At 34.4% G+C, this 21,872-nt stretch overlaps 4 protein-coding genes and 2 pseudogenes across 4 annotated transcripts; 4 read left to right on the top strand and 2 right to left on the bottom strand.

The window, feature by feature from the left end:
* Window positions 1–2,599: 2,599 nt before the first annotated feature.
* LOC108826085 (probable membrane-associated kinase regulator 1) lies at window positions 2,600–3,709 on the top strand. The gene has a single exon (XM_018599459.2). The coding sequence runs from the start codon at window positions 2,679–2,681 to the stop codon at window positions 3,567–3,569; it is 891 nt and encodes a 296-aa protein (XP_018454961.2). The 5' UTR covers window positions 2,600–2,678; the 3' UTR covers window positions 3,570–3,709.
* Window positions 3,710–10,483: 6,774 nt separating this feature from the next.
* LOC108825774 (gamma-glutamylcyclotransferase 2-1) lies at window positions 10,484–12,255 on the top strand. The gene is made up of 7 exons (XM_018599123.2): window positions 10,484–10,797; window positions 10,903–10,979; window positions 11,067–11,123; window positions 11,208–11,264; window positions 11,508–11,548; window positions 11,645–11,796; window positions 11,876–12,255. The coding sequence occupies exons 1-7, from the start codon at window positions 10,689–10,691 to the stop codon at window positions 12,037–12,039; spliced, it is 657 nt and encodes a 218-aa protein (XP_018454625.2). The 5' UTR covers window positions 10,484–10,688; the 3' UTR covers window positions 12,040–12,255.
* A 1,293-nt stretch (window positions 12,256–13,548) lies between these two features.
* Window positions 13,549–15,311, top strand: LOC108823773 (PHD finger protein ALFIN-LIKE 4). Its single transcript, XM_018597052.2, has 5 exons — window positions 13,549–13,736; window positions 13,828–13,860; window positions 14,302–14,530; window positions 14,649–14,781; window positions 14,852–15,311. The coding sequence occupies exons 1-5, from the start codon at window positions 13,640–13,642 to the stop codon at window positions 15,137–15,139; spliced, it is 780 nt and encodes a 259-aa protein (XP_018452554.2). The 5' UTR covers window positions 13,549–13,639; the 3' UTR covers window positions 15,140–15,311.
* Window positions 15,312–15,730: 419 nt separating this feature from the next.
* Window positions 15,731–16,950, bottom strand: LOC108827496 (uncharacterized). Its single transcript, XM_018600904.2, has one exon. The coding sequence runs from the start codon at window positions 16,764–16,766 to the stop codon at window positions 15,774–15,776; it is 993 nt and encodes a 330-aa protein (XP_018456406.2). The 5' UTR covers window positions 16,767–16,950; the 3' UTR covers window positions 15,731–15,773.
* A 458-nt stretch (window positions 16,951–17,408) lies between these two features.
* LOC130499976 (25S rRNA (cytosine-C(5))-methyltransferase NSUN5-like) lies at window positions 17,409–20,225 on the bottom strand (annotated as a pseudogene).
* Window positions 20,226–20,322: 97 nt separating this feature from the next.
* LOC130500223 (uncharacterized) overlaps window positions 20,323–21,872 on the top strand; it is a 3,532-nt pseudogene continuing 1,982 nt past the window's right edge.

Genomic DNA, 21,872 nt, shown 5'->3' with positions numbered 1-21,872 from the left:
TCATAGTTCTTCCGCGTGATCAATAAAATGTCTCTCCGACACCACCTCCATGACTGTGGCATATAATAAAGTAGTTGCTTTATATATAAGTAGATGATTCAACAACAATATATAAACGGCCTCATCAACGACCTCTATCTCTTTTCGTTGGATCCCTCGGGATAAAAACAAAATTGCTGATTGTTTGGCAAAACAAGCTCTGGCTTCAGAAGCTTTTGTAATGAACCCTTTCCCTGTCGAGAGTTTGATTTAAATGCAAAAAAAAAAAACAATATGAAACTGATAGAGAATCTACGAGTTAAATAACTTATATCAAAGAACCAAGACGAGCAATCGCCACACATGGCGTTAGGTCACGTGATAGAATCACTATTCCTGACTTTTCCCGCGGTATTTTCCCGACAAGAACGCGACGATGACGAGTATATTGTTTATATCACCGTTTCCTATCAAATTCCATTACTAATCCAAATTAAAGTAAACTAGATCATGATCCGCGCGACCGCGCGGATTCCATTTTTGTCTTAACATATAACATATATTCTATAGTAGTTAATATAATTTGGAATTTGTCTAATTCTATATTGTAGTTTTAAATAATTTTGAGTTTGTCCAATTCTATATTATGTAGTTTAATATAATTGTGAGTTTCTAAGTTTCGTAGTATAGATGTAGGGTGAAAACAATAATCTAATATTAACCAATACAATTTAGACTAACATAACTGAAGTCTTCATTATGATATTAATAAAATAGTTATAATTTATACAATAGATAAACAAAAATATTTATGAGAAAAAACTAACAAAGATTAATCGTGCTGATATATAAATGTTTTATATTTGATTAAATAATTTAAATGAAATTGTACTAATCCAAAAAAATAGTTTCAAATTTTTTTATTAATAAAATAAGTATTTTGAATATATATGCAAAAAGTTCAATACGAAAATGACTAATGTGTTTTTTATAAAGTTAAATGCTTACAATGTTTCTGTTTTATACTTATTCACAATATAAATATTATGGCCCATAAAGTAAAATTTTATTGTAAATATCTATGTTTTGATATGTAATTAATAAGCAGTAACAACAATTGTCCAAGAAAAAATTAAAGATGTTATATTTTATTTTCCTTTTCTTTGCTATATATATAAGGAAATATATTCTAGTTATTGCATATCTAAGGTAAATCCGTCCCTTTAAATTATAGAATGTTCTATGTTATACTTATATTATTTGAGTATCAAGAAATGTATATTCTGATATCTGTATCCAGCAATTTAAAATTTAAAGTTAATCAATAACTGGTTAAAGACTTGTTAATGACTCGCATTCGACTAAAGAAGATGTATAATATAATGCAAAAAATTATAGTTGTTTATGAATAGATGTATAATATAATGTACAGAAGTATAATATAATATAGAAAAAATCATAATTGTTTACGAACAAATGTATAATATAATGTCCAGAATTATAATATAATGTATAATGTATGCAAAAAAATTATAGTTGTTTACGAATAGATGTATAACATAATGTCTAGAAGTATAATATAATGTACAAAAATAATAGTTGTTTACGAACAAATGTATAATATAATATCCAGAATTATAATATAATGTATAATGTATGCAAAAAAATTATAGTTATTTACGAATAGATGTATAACATAATGTATAGAAGTATAATATAATGTATAAAAATAATAGTTGTTTACGAATAGGTTTTAAATAATAGAGAGAATGGATTTTTTTTTGTTTACGAATAGATGTATAATATAATGTATAGTGTCAATAGAGTTAAATTATTATACATCGAGTGTAAGATGCCATATAATTGGTTGATATTTAGTTATTTAAGGAAAGATTTAAATGAAAGATTAAGGTATAAATAATAATGTGATGTCTAACTTAAAAATCCACCTAGAGGAAGTTGTAATGTTTCTGTTTTAATAAGATAGATGATAACATCTTTGTTCTAAAAATGTATTATTATAGTTACGACTGTTCTATACAGGTTTGTTCTGTTTTACAACAAAATGCATCTTGTACTAAAATATTATTTATTGATAATGCTTAAGATTTCATTAGTACTAAAATTCAACCTGCAAAAGTACTGTGGTTACCATATTTTCGGTGTGAAGAGAGATAATCGATGGATCAGGTCCAGTATGTCCAAATTTGTCTGGTTTTGCTTCTATCCTTTGCTCATCGTATCTGAAACTCCATCAAAAACGCAAGATTCTAGTAACACCAAAAAAATATCGAAAGACACTTGAAAACCAAGTCAGATGCGTTAAAAACGCAATACATCAAAAAAATGGACCATAGGTTATACAGCTCACACCTAGCTTTGCTCACTCTTCACTCCTGCAAACTGATTATTCTGATTGATCAATGTCATTAAACAACTCTCTAATCCTCTGGACCATTTTTTTTTGGTTAAAACATTTACCACTATTTAATTGAATTGCATGTGACTACAGCTTCAATCTGGCGATCTTTGTGGGCTTTTCTCATGATATCAACTGCACTTGCAGTAGCCTCTTAAATATTAAAACAAAACAAAATAAATAATTTTAAAACATTGCATTCTATTATTACATTGCATAGAAAGCTAAAGACAAAACAGAGAGAAACATACTAAACAGAGAGAAAAGATAAGAGGACACAATGAGACGTCAACCACGTCAACGTCACTCGCCACCGCAGTCTCACTCATCTCCGTCGTCGTCGTCATCTTCATCGGAGTTTGAATTCAACATCTCAATCTCGCCGCGAAAAGCTTTTTCTTCGCTTTGTCCAGCAGATGAGCTCTTCTACAAAGGTCAGCTTCTTCCTCTCCAGATTTCACCTCGTCTCTCTCTCGTCCGTACACTCTGTTCTTCTTCTACTTCCTCTTCTTCTTCCTCTTCCTCCACCGCACGTGACTCCACCGAATCTTCCTCCTCCACTGACTCCTCCACCTCCTCTTTTCCTCTCCTCCACGCTCCGCCGCTAGATTGCTGTGACTCTTCGCGCACTAGCTCTTTCACCGATGAAGAAGACATCTTCTCTAAAGAGACAAAGAAGAGTGGTTTCTCGCTCTCTAGACTTTCCTCTGTTTTCAAGAAAGATCCCAAAACGGTCTCCTCCGCCTCTCCTCCTCCTCCGTCTTCGTCAGTTAAGAGAATGAGCTCAACGGCTAAAGAGGTGATTCGAAAATACATGAAAAAGGTCAAACCTTTATACGACAAGTTATCTCAGAAACAGAGCACCACCGCCACAGCTTTGAAAACAGAGTCCTCCCACAAAGACTTGAAAACAGAGTCGTCTTTCTCAGGGAACCTAATGAAATACACGAAACGAGGAAGATGCGCGGCGAGCTGTCCGTCGTCGATGAGGTCATCTCCGAGTCACTCCGGCGTGCTGACACGTGGTGGGTTTCCTAGTTGTGGTAGCAGCAGCAGCAGCAACAGTGTGTCTTCTTCAATGGAAGAGCTGCAGAGTGCTATTCAAGGAGCTATTGCTCATTGCAAGAACTCAATGTTGCAGAAGAGTTTGGTTAGTAGTCATGAGATCTAGCATTATATCTTGGAATCAAAATCCATTATATGTTCATGTCTTTCTAGTCATTTTGAAATTTGAGGCTACTCTCTTATCTTATAATTGCCATGTGTGATCCAAACATCCGATATAATTAACGATGTTATTGGTTATTTTTATTTGATACTGGTGTTATATAAGTAGAACTATCAATTATGTTTTGATTAACTTAAACTCAGAACTAGATCATGACCCGCGCGCCTGCGCGGATTTATCTTTTGATTCACATATTTTATATACATGTTGTATATTATTTAAGATTTATAATATAAAAAAGTTAGAATGATCCGGAACCAAAAAAATTTGACCCGGACAAAAAAAATCAAATATTTACTTAGATCCAAATGTTGAGAACTCGAAGAATTCATACCTGAAATGAACAGATTTATATCCGATCCAGTGAGCTAAATTTCAAATATAATATCTTTTGTTATATTTTTAATTCATTCTTTTGGGTTGGTGAGATTTACTATTTATTCGGAAGATTTTTGGTTAACTTAATGGTATAGGTTTCTTTTTTCTGAACAGGAAAAAAAAGATTTGGGTCTTGTTTAAATTTATCTTATATAACAAATTACTGCTATAAATAATTTTTATAAAAACTAATCTGTAACAGTAATATCATTTTTGTTATAAATTAGTATATCATGGTTTATAGGTTCAAAGTATAGAGTTAGTCGTCTTCATAGTATTGCTAATATTGATAGATGCAAATTAATGAATACATATAATATATTGTATTATTAGTAATCTGTCGTATAGTATTATATGTTAGTAGATGTATTATTAATAATCTATCTTATAGTATAATATGCTAGTGGATGTATCTAGCTTATAGTAATATATAGGCAATATAAAGAAACATGCGTAGTGGATATAATAATAAGGTAAGAAGTGAAAAACTATGCTAATGGTCGATATTAATTATTTATAAAAATGCAGGTCTAATATAAGTAGATTAATATAGCATTAATTACATAAGGTCCAACTTTAAAATCCACCTAGAAGAAGTTGTAATGTTTCTGTTTTAATAAGATAGATAAGACATTGTAGTTGGTGGGTCATTTCAAGATCCATCTTGATTTCAATTCCTTTTCAAATTATAGTGTTATTAGTTTAGTGGATCAAAAACAAACCTATATATATATATATGATAAGTTTATATATATAAATATATACTCATTATGTATCATTTTAATAGGTGTTTAAAGTTTTTGTACAAATATTAAAAAAATTAAAAATTTATACAGTTTCTCTCGATAAATAAAAATATCATTATATAAAACAAACTCAACTAACAAAAAAATATAATATTTTGTAAATGATCACAAATTTCGGATAACATTAAATTTTATCTTGATTAATGAAAAATACCACTTATTATGAAATAAAATAAAAATCCATAAACACTACTTAAAATAATATGAATGGAGTATTTGTTAATATGAGTTATCATGGCCGAGGTCTAACTATTCCTCAGGGAAACACTACCAACGATTAGTCCGGCCTCGAGTTTTCTGAAATATAAAGTACTCGATTAGTCCGGCCTCGGATAACATTAAATTTTATTTTGATTAATGAAAAATACCACTTATTATGAAGTAAAATAAAAATCCATAAACACTATTTAAAATGATATGAATGGAGTATTTGTTAATATGAGTTATCATGACCGAGGTCTAACTATTCCTCAGGGAAATACTACCAACGATTAGTCCGGCCTCCAGTTTTCTGAAATAGAAAGTACTACTATGTACCCCCCCCCCCCCCCTGCACGGATCAACCTACTGTTCTAGATACTTTGGTTTTAATATAATTTTCAATCAAAAAGTTATTACTGTAAAATAATATATGAAGTAGCACATAGTGGTAGAGATGTTTACAACGAGACAAAGCGGTTAAAAGTAGGGATACAGCAATGATCGACATTACTATAAAATAGATACATTGTTTATAGTATATATTTTCAAAAAATAAAAAACAACGTATGCACCAAGTTTATTATCCATTAACTTTAGTCAATGATTTCGTACAGAATAATAAATATTTAATTTGACATAATATAAATTTGGATATAATGAATCTAATAAGTTTAATGTTTTATTTTAGTTATAGTTTTAGATAACAATTTTTGACATTTCTTGGTTAATTACCTAACCTTTTTTTTTAAAAAACACACTTAAAAAAACCTACATTGGTTCTTTGGATAGTTTATTGAATTTATAAGACTAAAAATATCATTAGTTATAAAATATCATTTTAAAAATATTTTAGTGAGTTAACACGTCATTCACCACTTAAATGGTCAAAAATAATTTTCAGCTTCGAAGATCAATGTCCTAATTTATGCTGTAGATGCTAAATGGCTATGTTGTCAAAATATGTTAAATTAATGGCCCTATTTTTCTAAGAACTATAAAATAAATAATTACTTAACTTTCTAACTGTTAAGATTTTGCATTACCTTTGTGGTTAATCGTCTTCAACCTTCGCCAAGTTTTTGTGGAGCAGATCTGTCCAAAATTTTCTTTGATCCCTCGTATATTCATCTTGAATTAGCTTTTATTTCTTTTACAAATCTACAGTAAACAAAAATAATTTCAAAACTAAATAATACAAATTTTTATGCTATATTGTTACCTGCAAATTCTAGAAGCCCTGTAACAAAATCCTAAAGATTCTCAAAATCTCTCCATTTACCAGTATTAATCTCTTCCGATGTAATTTAAACTCGACCACCAATCCAACTGTTGTTTTGAAAAAGGTTGATAGACGAATGTATTCCACTGCTCAATTTAAAAATGTGTACATCATGTACTTTTAAGTAGTAATCCGGATGATGAATGATAAAAAATAGAAATAGTATAACAAAAGAAAGTATATATGAAAGAGACTGTCAAGATCAAAATTGAAAATTTAGGAGAGATGAAAGGATATGTTGTTTTGCATGTTTGATATCAGAGAAAATAGAAGAAACGGAAAAAAAAACAGAAAGTAAATTTGTAAATAAAAAATTATATAAAAGAAGAAATCAGTTATAAATCGTGGTGAGGGTTGATAAAAAGAAATCGTGGTCAGTTACGTTTACATGTGAATGTAATATTTTGAGAAAAAAAAATTAGAAAGAAATAGCTGAAAATTAGGAATCTAAATGTTTTTTTTAGTTGATTATTTTTTATTTTTTTAAAGCATTTTCCACTTGTCAAAATTTTATCCGATAAACAACTTGCGCTTTAGTATATAGAGGATGACTCCATCTTCATCTGACCAATTAGCAGTAATTTTGTTCACAATAAGAATCAAAACAAAAATCGATAGGTTTAGGCATTGTCTATCATTGTCTGAAATCAACCTTTACCACTAGATTACCAACATTTGGTTATGACAAAGTTATCTGCAGACTATACATAATGTTATTGTACAAACTTCTTGTTAGCTAAAAACTGCATCCACCAAACATAATTTTCCTTTTGTTTTTGAACTTGTGGTATCTTGGATATGATTAAAGTTTTTTTTGTAAGAAAATGGATATGATTAAGTTATATAGACGCTGTGAAATAATTGAAGGAAACAAGGAAACGACGGTGGAATTTATATTTTATAATAATTGAGGAATTTGAAGACTGAGTACTTATCAGTACTCTTCTTCTATATGGTTCAGTTCTTCGTACCTTATCGTCTCCCTCTCTCTCTCTGGTTATTGTCGGTGTTATCAGATAAATGATAAATTAATATGCCTTCCCTATTATAATATCTTATTTAATTCGATGTCTATATCCAAACATCATATCTACATATATCTAACTATTATTGTGAATTTGTGATGTTGGGTGGAGAACGACACTCTAAATATTATATTTATAACTATACAATGTTACGAGTTGAAACAAATGTCTGATGACATTAGTATGCCAAAAATATATTGTAGTCGTTTGTTCTAAGAATGGTTTAGATATGACATGAATCACATGATGTAACCCCCCCCCCCCTAAAAGTTACTGAAAGTAATATACATTAACTTATTGGGTGACCAACAACGTACTTCTTCTTATGTTTTTTTGTATTATCAAAACCTCTTCTTATGTTTTATTTACGAAAGTAACCATTACCTTGATTGAAAATATATGAAGTTCTACAAAGCGATGGCTGATCGTAACATGTACTTATGAATCTTCCTGCGTACAAAAAAAAAAAAGGATAGAAAAAAAAAAAAAAAAAAGAGGATGTGAAATTTTCATCTTTATTTTATAATAGGATCTTCTAATGTACAAACGAGCGCCAGGACCTTTTCTATCTTTAGTTTTTTTTTTGAGAAACCTTTTCTATCTTTAGTTTATCATGAGATTTTACAATTTTAAAATGAGGAAAAGAACTAAGCATAGAAACCGCTGTTACAAATGGTACGTGACACAAAATCAAGCTATATACAATGGTAAACTGATCTTAAAGTGGTCTAATTAGCCTCCCCATAAATAAATGTTTAAATGATTAAGAATCTGGGTATTGATTAAGAATCTACTAGAATGGGAAAAAATCATGTAAAATTATCTAATAGTTATGTAATGAACTTGCTAATTTGAGCGACATGATCAGAAGAATACACATGTTTCAATAGATTTTGTTAGGGTGTTTTAGAAATATATTATGATGGTAGTACAATTAATCGTATACGTGGAGTAGAAGCTCAAAAACATTAATCACATAAGCATGTGTTTGGCTCTAAGTGGACGACGAATCCATGTGCTTCTTTGCATTGTGAATCGCTGGTACGTAATAAAGATTCTAATGTGGTCCAAGTCAAATCTATTAAACAATGCAAGCTAGTAAAATATTTACTTCAACTCGTTTTAATCATAGCCAATAATATCTTCATTTAATATGATGGGGGCTCTTCATGTTTTTCTTGACCATTTTGATGCTTACATAAAAATACAAGCACAGTGAAATTCAATTATTATGGGGACCTATTCACCATTGTTATCATTTTTTCTTTGTATATATGTGTAAATTATAATTTTTAGATCTAATTGTTCGTGTTAAATAATCTGATGTAGTTTGAATTAATATAAAGATAGTGTGATTGATGACTAGTCGGAACGATCGGTAAATAACACTAGTAAAAGGTGGGTTGGAAATTTGTCTTTGCGTTGCATGAACAGGGACATGCGTTTATTAAGATCTTTGGTAGCATCGCTATCGTCTCCCTCACCCCTATCAATGACAATATTAATACTTGCAGCGTCGCAGAAATTAAAGAGGAGAGAGCTAATTAGGTGAACGATCAGACTAGATATTTTTCTGTCACAAAATATCCGTCATTTTTTTCACAAAAATATCCGTCATTTTTTTCACAAAAATATCCGTCATTTTTCTAAATGACAAGATTTTTTAAAAATAAAAGTTATAAAACACGATATTTTACTCTAAGTAACACCGCTATGCAAAAGCATTGTATTTCAATCAAAGGTTGCATGATCTAGTTAAATAGTTAGGGTCAATATTTCAATCAAAGGTTGCATGATCTACTTTAATACGCATTCAAACTCGAAACCCAAATGTTTTTCTATGAACCGCTGTTAGACCTCTTTCATGGACTTTTGTCATATCTTAAGCAAGTGGGTTTGATCAAAAAAAAAGAAAAAAAAAAGCAAGTGGGTATTATTTCTCTGCAGAAAATATAGTTATTTTCTTAATGTTTGTGAAGCCAGACAACCTGAACTTTTCCTCCAGCCCACAATTTTTTGTGATGTTTTTTTAATCAATATTCTTATTGTGGCTATAGAGACCATTTTTCCACAGGTTTGGAAACTACTCTTCACTCTCCCTACATACGAGTGTATTACATAAAACGACCAAGAACATTTTATAAAGCATTTTTGTTATTTTTGTTCACTTTAAAGTAGACCTAGAAGACAACTATTATTTCTCTGTTTATGTTCCATTTCTAGCAAATATTACCTAGAACTTTTGGATATTATCGGATGCTTGTCCAACAACTAAACTAATGTGATTACGGATTTTGCAAAACAACTTTACAGCATTTACAAATGGCAAGCCATCCGGTACAAATCTGAGATTATAGCATCATAGGCGATGAAAGTAAAAGGCTTGTTAGGCCATTCAATATGCTGACATGATTTGCTGGCTAGGTCTAAAATATAGAGATATTAGGTCGGATTTCTCTACGAGCGTTCTATTACTGAATCACCTCTTAATTAGGACTAGAAATAAACCTTTAAATCAGAGATAGATTCAATATATGTAAAGTTCAACTTGCATATAGAAGATGCAACCTACCTAAAAACATCTACTTATTGTAGCTAACGCTGGTTAAAGTTAAGCATATAGGAGTTTAGCTTAACCCTAACGAATCACTTCTTTATGATCATCTCTCGTAACCCAACCAATATTGCAGCGATCTCTTTTGATTTGGCTAAGGAGTGTCTAACACTACATGATGATAGGATATCCAAACATCCGAAGACTACAGCTATTCAATCAAGAAGTCAATAACTACATATTAATTTATACAAGTTTTTAGACCTAATCATATACCAAGTAAATAAGTAAACCAAGTATACACAAATCGTTACACACTTTACCAAACAGAGAAGGAGATAGATTCATCCAATATCTATAAATTTATTTTTTGTCAGATTCATCCAATATTTAAGACCACAAAATTTGATTTTTGCTAAAAAGGAAAGAACAGAGTTACAGAAAGGTGGGCTTGGGCTAGTTAGGGCAGGCCATGCTGGACCAATGCCAATTGCGTCTGTAATTGTTAAGAATAACATAAAGGTGTCTAGATTCAATGTATCGAATGAGAAACAAAGAGTTAGGAATCGGCTTTAAATGCGGAGATGTACGGTACAAGAAATAAACCCTAAAAGCCGTCTATATTCATTCATAATCCCAAACACTCGGGGATTCTCTTCCCACAACCGAAACTCTTGTCTCTCTCTCAGCTCTTCTGTATTAATATCCGATTCTCTCTTCCTTTTAAAAAATATCACAATTCCTTTTTTTCTAAACTCCTCCTAGGCTAGCTTCTTCTTCTTCCTCCTAAAAGGCTAAAAGAGACCGAATACATCAAAGATGGTTTTGTGGGTGTTCGGATATGGATCTTTGATATGGAACCCAGGTTTCGATTTTGATGAGAAAGTCATTGGCTATATCAAAGACTACAAACGTGTCTTCGATCTCGGTATGTTTCCAGTATAACATTTATCCACACTTCTTGATTTTTTTCACCTCTTGAATTTTCACAAAGTTACATTCAATCTTACTTAGAAAGTTTCCTTTTATACAGCGTGCATTGATCATAGAGGCACGCCTGAACATCCTGCAAGAACTTGCACGTTGGAGCAATCCACGGGAGCAAAATGCGTAAGAAAAACATACTTTATATCTTTCTTATAGAAAAAAAGCAAAAGATTCGTAACTCTGTTGTTGATATCGTTTATATTTGGACAGTGGGGTGCAGCTTATTGTGTTCGTGGAGGACCAGAGAAGGAGAAGCTAGCGATGGAGGTACACGGATTACTCCTTTATTGATTTTACATGGAGTTTTTTTTTTCTTTTGTTGGATCTGATTATTGTTTTTTTTTTTTGCAGTATTTGGAAGGAAGAGAATGCGAATACGACTCAAAAACCCTTGTTGAGTTTTACTCGGTAAGAGCACTCTCACTGTTAATAATTCAAAAATTTATATAAAAGTGTTTAGCAATTTCAAAAATTAAAGATAGGTGCTCATAGTTTTCTCAGATTTCAAGATGCCTAATTATTTTTATACTACTATTCTTATTTAAATAATTTGAGAACTAAGGTTTAGATATCATATTATACATTGAGATGCTCTAAATATTTGCCAAATTTATACAGTTTTTTTAATTAGTTTCTATCCATTGGATGCAGGAAACTGACACCACCAAACCAATCTTGACCGGAGTTATAGTGTATGTTCGGATTTTATATCTCTCTTTTGTCTCTTAATGTTTCTAAATTGGAAGATTCAATGTTAAAGCCTGTTTGTTGTCATCTCTTTTGTGTAGATTCACGTCAACCCCAGACAAAGTATCAAACAAATACTACCTGGGCCCTGCTCCATTGGAGGAGATGGCGATGCAAATCGCTACAGCTTCTGGACCTTGCGGAAACAACCGGGAGTATCTTTTCAAGCTGGAGAAAGCAATGCACGACATAGGTGAGAAAGAGCCCTTCTCAATGAGTCAATGACTTTTATAATGGAATGATATTGATGTTTGATGAATATGTTGAAACAGAGCACGAGGATGAGTATGTGATTGAACTGGCAAATGAGGTTAGGAAACATCTCGACTTAACAAAGGAAGTCAAGGCATTGTTGAACCCTGTGGTTTCTCCTGTATCCATCAAACCTCAGTCTCAAGCTCATGTTTCCACTCTCCAACGGGTCTTTGCATCATGAGAGATAAGCAAAGTCATTGAGCCAACTAACACGTTGATGAATAAATTTTACGGATGTTACTCTTATGGTTCCACTTCTATTTTTTTTTGTCACATTTTAGCTTTCAAAAGTTTGAATTCAGAATACAGACCTTTAGATATTTTTACTCTTGTCGCCAGTGAGCATTTATAACACCATGATATTTAATTGTTGAGAATAACTCGAATCTTTTGCCTCTTCATCACAAAGCCCAAATACATGCCAATCTTTTTAGAACGCGGTAAAAATACCAAGTAGAACCACATAGTTGAAACCAATGTCAGGAAACCACTAAGCGCTAGGTAGACGCGCTCTATATGAGATTATTGCCTAAGTCAATTTTTTGAATGCTTAGATCAAAATTTTAAAAAGCGTTCCAAAGAAGATCATTTCGTTAAGAAGTTTGATTTGCCAACTAGGCGAATGCGTAAGATTTTTAGAATACTGGTCGAAACATGTAGGAAAAAATTTACTCGAGTCGATGAGATCAGTGATAGGAAGATGGTTGGTTGCTTTGCGAAAGCCAATCATAATCATAGTTGAAAGCTGAAGCATAGCTGACTATAGTTGGATGCTATTATGCTCCTTTGCCCTGGAGCCCACAATTGTTTGGAGCTCATGCTTATAAATTTTTGAATCATAATTTAGTATTTTACCTTTTTAAATGAATCATACAAAATTCTGAAAGAACTTGTATATATCATAGTTATATATAAGAGACTTATGTTAATTCTTTGTTTTTGTTTGTTAACAATCATAACTTGGCGCGGACAAACCCAATTGTGTGTTAAATCTTACTTAAAATAAATAAATAAATAAAGAAGAACATATCCAAAAATGCATCAGATTGTCTGCAGCTGGTTAGGCTAATTGAGGAAGAAGAATGGCCAAGTCTTATGGCTGAGTTTTATGATTTTTTTGATCTTTGTTCTAAGTTTGTTTGTTCCATTTCTTTTGTTTCAATTTTAAAGAACCACCAAGCTGATCGCTTTGCGAAAAATGCTCGGTCTTGCGGCTTTTGTTTTTTTATGTTCACTCTGAAGTCTAAACTTGGTTGGTGCTAGACACTGCTTGATCGGAATCATCTTAATAAAAGTATAGAGTTTTTGATGTTAAAAAGAAAAAGACGAAGAAACTAAAAAACAGTTGAACTTATTGTTCTGATACCAAAACTAAATTGGCCCAAAAAAACAGAGCATTCAATCCAACAAAACATCTCTGGCCACGAAAGAAAAAGAACACTACTACCAAGGAGCTTTGTACTCTCAAAACAAACATGACCATAAGTTGCAGGAGTCATCGCCGGCGCTCAGGTAATAATAGTAAACAACTCACCGGAACAAAAATAGTCACGTGTCAAAATCAAAGAGGTTTATGGGATAACGCTTATCGTGCTCACTTCCCCACCTGATTGCCTCTCTCATCAGCGGACTCCTCATTTTATTAAATCCGCTTAATATTATTGTTGTGTCTGTCTCTGCCCCTTTTTCACAATTTCACAATATTCAGGGCCAAAGTCAAATACTTTTCTCTCTCTCTTCTTCTTCTTCAAGTAGAAGAGAGCTGTTCTGTAAGAAAGATTATGGACGGAGGTGGCGCGTACAACCCACGCACGGTGGAGGAGGTTTTCAGAGATTTCAAGGGTCGTAGGAGTGGCATGATTAAAGCTTTAACCACTGGTGAGAGTAATTGGTTTCAATCTAACACTTCTTCTTCTTCCATTTGTCATAAAAAAAAAAACTCAACTTTAAGGTTTTATCCTTTTCGCAGATGTTCAGGAGTTTTACCGACTTTGTGATCCCGGTGAGTGAGATGAGTTTGACGAAAGTCACTCTCTTTATTGTGTGTTTTTCAATTGTCTTCTTTGGTGTCTCTGTTTTCGAGCTGAGTGTTGAGGTGATACATTAATAGTTTCCTTCTCTGTTTTTGTGAATCTGTTTTGAGTAAAGTTTTGATTTTTATTTGACTTTTTTTGAATAAAAAAATGTTCATTTTAGTGTGAATCTTTCTGCGAATTCACGATTGGCTATAGCAGCATTGTGCTTTTGATATTAGTTTTGAAACGTTCTTTGTTTCACATTTTGAGTTTGTTTCTGTGTGTTCTAAGGTGTTGGTTGGTTGGTTGGTCCTTGTTTCCCACTTTAATAGATGATTTGAAGTCAACAAGAAAACAAGTTGGTTATCTACTGACTTTTGATGTTATTTGCTGATTTGCGCTCATTTTTCTCGTCTTGTGATTGTTAGAAAAGGAGAACCTGTGCCTCTATGGGCAACCAAATGAGCGCTGGGAAGTGAATCTACCAGCTGAAGAGGTTCCCCCGGAGCTCCCAGAGCCTGTCTTGGGCATCAACTTTGCCCGGGACGGGATGCAGGAAAAGGACTGGCTGTCCCTTGTTGCTGTCCACAGCGATGCATGGCTTCTTGCTGTTGCTTTCTTTTTCGGAGCCAGGTTTGGATTTGACAAAGCTGATAGGTATGTATATATGTATCTCCTTAAGCCACAACTATAAAAAAAATCTTTTCTTTTTTTTTTAGTCTTATCTACTTTTGCATATATGATTTGATGTTATTCCACCTTTTGTTGGCTGCAGGAAAAGGCTTTTCAATATGATGAATGACCTCCCTTCAATATTTGAGGTTGTGGCTGGCACTGCTAAGAAACAATCAAAGGAGAAGTCTTCTGTTTCCAACAATAGCAGCAACAGATCCAAATCAAACTCCAAGGTAACTGAGTCGGCAAATCTGTTTATAATGAGTAAGCTGTGTCTCATTTGTTTTCTTTTTCAAATTACAGCGAGGATCAGAACCGAGGCCCAAGCTCACAAAGCCTGAGGAGCCTGAAGATGAAGAGGAGGAAGAGGAAGGTGTGGAAGAAGAGGAGGATGAGGATGAGGATGATGAGCAAGGGGAAACACAGTGTGGGGCATGTGGTGAGAGCTATGCAGCTGATGAGTTCTGGATCTGCTGTGATCTCTGTGAGAACTGGTTCCATGGGAAGTGTGTGAAGATAACACCAGCCAGAGCCGAGCACATCAAGCAGTATAAGTGCCCATCTTGCAGCAACAAGAGAGCTCGGTCCTAAAAATTCAATTCTGTGTATTTGCTTTGCATATGATGATGTAACATGCCTTACTCTTTGGTTAGATCAGATTTGTTGGTTTAAGTCAAGACATTCATGTGAGACTTGGTTATCTTAGGCACAATTTATTAGCCTCTTCTTTTCTCCTTTCTTAGGAAAGACAATTAATTAGTTATCACTTTGTTACAAAATGTTTGTTGGGGGAAGCATCTATGTGTTTAGTGTTTGATCCTTGTTCTTGTCTTATGTTGTTTATTAGAGAATAAAACATTTAAAACTCAATCAAAGTGTTCGGTTCTGCTTCCTAATTAGCATCTAGCGATTTTTTCAATATTGTTCGGTTTTCTTGAATATAAACTTCTTGAATATTGTTCGGTTCTGTTTCCTAATTAGCGTCTAGCGATTTTTCGAATATTGTTCGGTTCTGTTGAATATAGACTTTTTGAATATTGTTCGGTTCTGTTTCCTAATTAGTGTCTAGCGATTTTTTGAATATTGTTCGGTTTTTTTGAATATAGATTTTTTGAATATTGTTTGGTTCTGTTTCCTAATTAGCGTCTAGCGATTTCTTGAATATTTGATTTTTTAACGCAAGAACTAAAAACTGAGTCTATGAATGGTTCATAACATTACAGCATTACTGCTTCTTTACAGCCAGGCGCTTCAAGAACTCATAGGTTGTGATCATTGTTGTTGCAGACATAGACATTGAGACCCACCTTGGTCCTAAACCTCTGTAACAAGCCCCAAAGCCTCCTTCCCTCAACAAGCTCTTCACCGTCTGCATCACTGTCATTGCTCGTCTCCTCCCATTCTCTTCAGCGTCCAAGACCTGTAACCTTGTCTTGATTGTGTCTACAGGCATAGTTATCAAAGCCGAGCAACCACTTGCTGTCGCTGCACTCAGCGCTTGAACCACCACTGAGCCACCACCGTCTTGACGCTTGAGTTTAGACCAAATCGATCTTTGAGCTAAAGAGTAAGACGCCCACCAGACAGCATTTGAAGGTGCATAAGTCAAGATAGAGAGACCAAACCCTCTGTATAACCCTCTCGGTCCATCAGTGCAAAGAATCTTCCTAAAAGCATCAAACCCATTAGCGTATCTGCAAGAAGAGCTCAACGACACGTCACCTTGAACCATAAGCCGTTGGCTCACGACATCAACCGGCGTCCAGACAACCTGAGCAGCCACGGCAGAGGTCAAACCGGCTGCACCGTTGGCAACAGCCATAGATGTCGTGTCAGAGAAACCTAACCTAACGGCGGCGTGACCGACACTACTCTTGGTGATCTCTAGAGCCGTCATGTAGAGTGCACGAGCCGGGATGGTTCCGAGCAGAGACGTTCCAAAGCCCCTGTAGAAACCTCTTAGACCCTCGAGTCTAGCAATGGCGAGAGAGATGCTGGCGCAGGAGACACGGGTCGGAGAGACTTGCTGCCTTGTTTTGAGGACGAGGATAGGGTGAAGAGCTGTGGATACACCGGAGAAGAGAGCAGCGCCGAGGAAGAAGAATCTTTGTTTATCGAGCATTTGCCAGTCTATATCTTTTGGCATATGTACCTGAGAAGAAGAAGAAGAGGATGTTGCTTCTCTTTTCTCCTCTTTTATCAACGCACCTAAACTCATTGTTGAGCTAAATCTTTCCTTAAATAGATCAAAAACGCTCAAAAGCGACCTAAAGAGGTTTACCTAGTCAACTATATATAGTAAGTGAAGATCACTGTAAAAGTTAAGGACGAGAAAGAGAGATGAGTTATCTAAAACATGGATATATAAATCAGTAGAAGAAGAGAATCTCTGTGGATTCATCAGATTATAAAACTATGAACTCGATAGAGAATATATTATTTATAAAAATGGAGTGAGCCAAAACAATGGGTTGTGTTTTGGATAAACACACGACTCGATTAGTGACGGACTCAAAAAGGCTGCGAGAGAGAGAGAGAGAGAGAGAGAGGGTCATGGGTTTGGAAATGATTAGGAGACGTGGCTAATGTTTATTGGTTAGTGTTAGAGAAACTTGCCGCTTTTTTTTAAGGTTGCCTGAGAGGAGTTGGCTTCTGTCGGAACCGCCCACATGTTTTCATCATCCTATGGGTTAACATTTTTCTTTACTCTCTTTTTTTTTTTCTCCTAATACGACAGAGTCACATTTATTTTCTTGGTTGCCAGTTCAAGTTGTGTTTCTCAATTTAATTTCCGAGAAATAAATATTTTTACAATATACATGATTTTAAAACCAAAATGGTAAAAGGGTGATCATCAAAGTGATGAAAGAAAAAAGTTACTAGGTATTTTTTCCTTTTTTACTTTTCCAATGTCAATCATTCCTTTGTTGCAAAAATTCAATATGACAACATGAAGATCAAAACAAAAGTTTGATAAAACTATTAAACGTGAGAGATAAGAAACCTAATCTTCTGAGTTGGTTACTTGATAAGTGGAGTTTCACCTCATCCGCCCATTCCAAGCTCTAAAGAACACTTTAGGCCAAAGAAACGGATGACCCTGTCTGCGTCTTCTTCTACACTCTCTTTCAGGATCCTCAGACAAGTTCGAGTTCGAGTCCTCGAGTTTGCTTGTTGTTTTGGTGAACAAAGCGATGAAGAACCCTTCTTTGTCCTCCTCTGGATCCATCCTGAGTAAATGCTCAGCTGCAACAAGACAAAAAAAGCCCAAACATGATCATCAAACTTGTTTTTAGAAACCAAAAAACGGTAAAGGGTGGTGATGAATGATACTTACATCCTGCTAATACAGGGAGACCACGACGTTGCCACTGAGGGAAAGGAGTAGCGAGTTCGAAGCCCAAGGATGAAGCTAAAGGCAAAACAGATGAGACAACATCTTCGTTTTCTATCTGGTGGATGGAGCATGTGCTGTATACTACTCTCTCAACCTGTGGAACTATACAAAGTGCATAGGCATATGAGGATGAGTACTCTACTAATTCAAAACATACATGAGATGAGAAGTATGTAAAAAAACTTACAGGAGAGTGCATGAGCAAGAGCTTTCTTCTGGAAAACAGCGAGCTTGTGGAGTCTCATGGAGTCATAATTCTTGTTATCTACATAGAAAAAGTGTTGAGAAGGGAGAACCACACATATACGCAGGCACAAGAATGAGTTTAAAACCTGCTGAATGAGAAGGGAGAAGATGGTCCAAACGATCTGTAATGGTTCCAGAGCCAGAGCAAGAAGGATCCAATAATATAGCCCGAACCTGAGTTAATCAGCCACATGCAAGTATTAAGTGATCCTAAAAATAGATAGCCAAGCCACAGACTAAGTAAATGCCTTTACCTTTGCAAAAGAAGGATCTTCCGGATTTAGTCCCAGAAAATCACCATGAAAGACTTCAATATCTACACAGCTTGGGGTTAAGAAAAGCATATCATGTATACACACACTTGAGTCCATGTATATTCAAGTTACTTGGAACACAATTATCAAACCAAAAGCTGAAAGGGTTTTATGTAAAAGAAGGTAAGAGAAGGATACTGGTAGCACCAGACAGCTTAATAGTCTGTTCCAAACGCTTTACACGTTCTTCATTTAGCTCACACGCTATGATCTTTCCTTGTCCTTTCATAAGAGCAGCAAGATTAATAGTTTTGTTTCCTGGAGCTGAACATGCATCAATAACCTCCCCAACTTGGTTCTGGCTGCAGTGCGGCTGCTACCATTGCACTTCCCTTTCCCTATCATATCATTCCAAGTAGTAAATGTCAGTAAATTAAACATAAAAAAAATAAACAGAATTTACAAAAGATCATTCATCGTTTTACCTGCAAAAATATACGTCCGTTCTTAACCAAATGATGAGCATGCAAATGGCTGCCAGGTGGCATCACCAACAGGTCAGGAACTGTCTCATCTTTCTCCACCTATTTTCACATTGAACAAACAGAAAAAAAGTGAGAAAAATGGAATCATAGAAAGGACTGTTCAACACTTATACAAGATCCCAACTTCACTATAACTAGTTAGTGTAATACCTTATACAGTTTCACCAGCTCCTGCACTGCTGAATCTACATCCATCTTGAGTGTATTTCACACGAACATACCTTGGTTTCAAAGGACCTGCACCCAATTCATGAAAAATCAAGAGACAGAACAGCCAACAAGTTTATGCTTTAGTATATCTATTATTACCATTAACTTGAGAAAGACCTAACAGCTCATCAACAGTTTCAACTTTCTTCCTCACTAAAAGCGTGGCTAGACTTGAAACTAGAGCATCTTTTCGTTTCATGAGAAACTTCTCAGCATCGCCAATCAATGGAGGCTCCTGGATTCATTAGAAAGCTCACTTGAGCAAAAGAAAAAAAAAAAACATAGCTAGAGACAGTAGAGAGAAGCTCACAAAAGCTATTACCTTTCCGAAAAGGATGTCATAGCAAAATAATATAGACCAATGGCTCTTGTCTCTACAAAACCAAAAAAAAAAAAAAAAAAACCAAACTTTAGCATTGTGGGTAAGTGAAAGGAGTAAACTTTTATATCAATTACGATGAACCCAAAAAAGAATCAAACTTTAGCAATGAAAGTAGGTTAAAGCATCGAACTTTATAGAAATTACGATGAAACCCATTACCTTCCATTTGCTATTCAACACGTCAGCGATCTCAAGAACTTCTTTTATTACAGTAAGATCTGCAGACAAGACAAGACATGTCAGTTAGTTACTGTCTGAATATCAGAAAGAGAGGAAGAAGGAGTTGAGATTTACGTTTGAGCGTCTCGCAGACGAGAGCGAAGGTGCCGCGTTTGTTGCGGACGGAAGGTTTGAAGACGAGCGATTTTATGGAAGCGACGGCTCGACGCTCGGCGTCTCCTCTGAGGACGGTGCCGAGGACCTTGGCTGCTTCCCTTGACGCGTACAGAGATGATCTCTCGGCGCTGGAGAACTTCTGCTTAGCTGCAGCAGGAGGTTGGCGCGTGGCTTTTTTCGGCGCCGCGTTTGGTTTGCGACGCGCCATGGGAAACCTCTCTCTCAGTAGCGGAAGTAAAACCCTTTTGGTATGAAACCTTTCTCCAGCTCAATTAGCTCTTAAAAGTTAAAACCCACACCGCCACTTCCCGGTTTAAGAAAACCGGACTAAATGTTATGTACACCGCGAAGGTTTTTAATAACTTTCTCCTCAGCTTGTTGTAATACCCTAATGATAGGTGGCGATGGAGATGGCGATTCACGAAACAAAAGTGATTCACCCACGACAAACAAGGAGGAAGAGGCCCGCGGGAGAGGTTCAGAGAACGGAAGTTGATGGGCCGAGGCAAACAAATGGCGTGGAATCGGTGGAGACACTAGCAGTTGTGGAATCGTACTCCTCCGTTCTTGTGGAGGGATCTGCAAGCCCGAACCTGAACCCTCAGTTCGTGGTTAAGGATGGTGTAGCGGAATTGGAAGTCCCGGTAGAGCTGTTGGAGAACACAGAGCCTCTGTGGAAAAGCTGTGTAGTGGGTTACTTCATGAATGACGCTCAGCACATTGATTCGGTTTTTAATAACTTTCTCCTCAGGTTGTATAAATTGCAGTATATATTATTTTTAAAAAATAAAAAATAAATAGTATTTTAATAAGAATACTTTTAAAAATATGAAATACTATTTTAGCAAAATAATTGATTGGTAACATTTTTGACGTATAAATTGTAGTATGTATTAAATACACAATTAATAAAAATATTCAGATGAAAATAAAATATATTAATTTAAAAATTAAATTAAGATATTCAAATATATATATATGTATGTTCTACATATATAAAAATAATTTGTATACATAAGTTTTTAGTACCAAACAAAATTAATAATGGAAAATATAATTTTTCTGCAAATTTTTGGTTTACACATAGACAACTATGTTAAAAGTAAATATATTATATTAATTAATAAAACTAAACGTACTAAACTGTATGGACAAGTTTTGTCGATTGTTGAATTTGTCCAAAAAAAAAGAAAAAGATGTGGGCAGTTTTTAGAAAAACCAAATATTTTACAAACTCAAGTCTTAATACATGAGATTTTTGTTGATGTTGATTTTACATTTGATTTGTCATTTTTACAAAAGATATAACTCAAAATGATAACTCAACAATAATTAAGCACAACTCGAACTCAACTCTAAAAATACAAAAACTAATTCATGATTGGTAACATTTTTGATTTATATGTCTAACTCAAACTAAATCAATTGTAATGCATGTCACCAATCAAAGCCATAAAACCGATCATTATAGTTTATATGGGCCTCAATTAAACCGCGAAAACACGGCTTTTAAAATAACTGCCACCTCAGAAACCCTAGAGATTATAAGATCAGCACTCATTCGATCTCTACCTTAGCCTCCTTCTTCCCTCTAATTCGTTTCGCTACTCCGTCTCTGTCATGGTATCTCCCTCTTTAAGCAGATCTATGTTTCTTCTCTCTCTAGTCTTAACAATTATTTCGTATTTCTTATCACAGGCGACGAAGAAAGGACAATGTTCCGCCACAACCATCGTCAGAGCCGGCGAAATCCGGAGTTGGAAAGCAGAAGAAGAAGGTTCGTTTCCTATCAATTTCTTCTCATGATATATATATATATATATATATATATATATATATATATGTATATATAATATATATATATTCTCACCTCTTATCTCACGAGAGATTGATCTATAACTTTCGGACATAGCTGAGGTTTTTAATAGAATGTAGGTTTGGGCGTTCTGTTACC

Source organism: Raphanus sativus, chromosome 9, assembly GCF_000801105.2.
Source record: "Raphanus sativus cultivar WK10039 chromosome 9, ASM80110v3, whole genome shotgun sequence".
NCBI classification, from domain to species: domain Eukaryota; kingdom Viridiplantae; phylum Streptophyta; class Magnoliopsida; order Brassicales; family Brassicaceae; genus Raphanus; species Raphanus sativus.
Note: the sequence above shows the minus strand (reverse complement) of the source record. Positions and strands in the feature narration are given on the sequence as shown.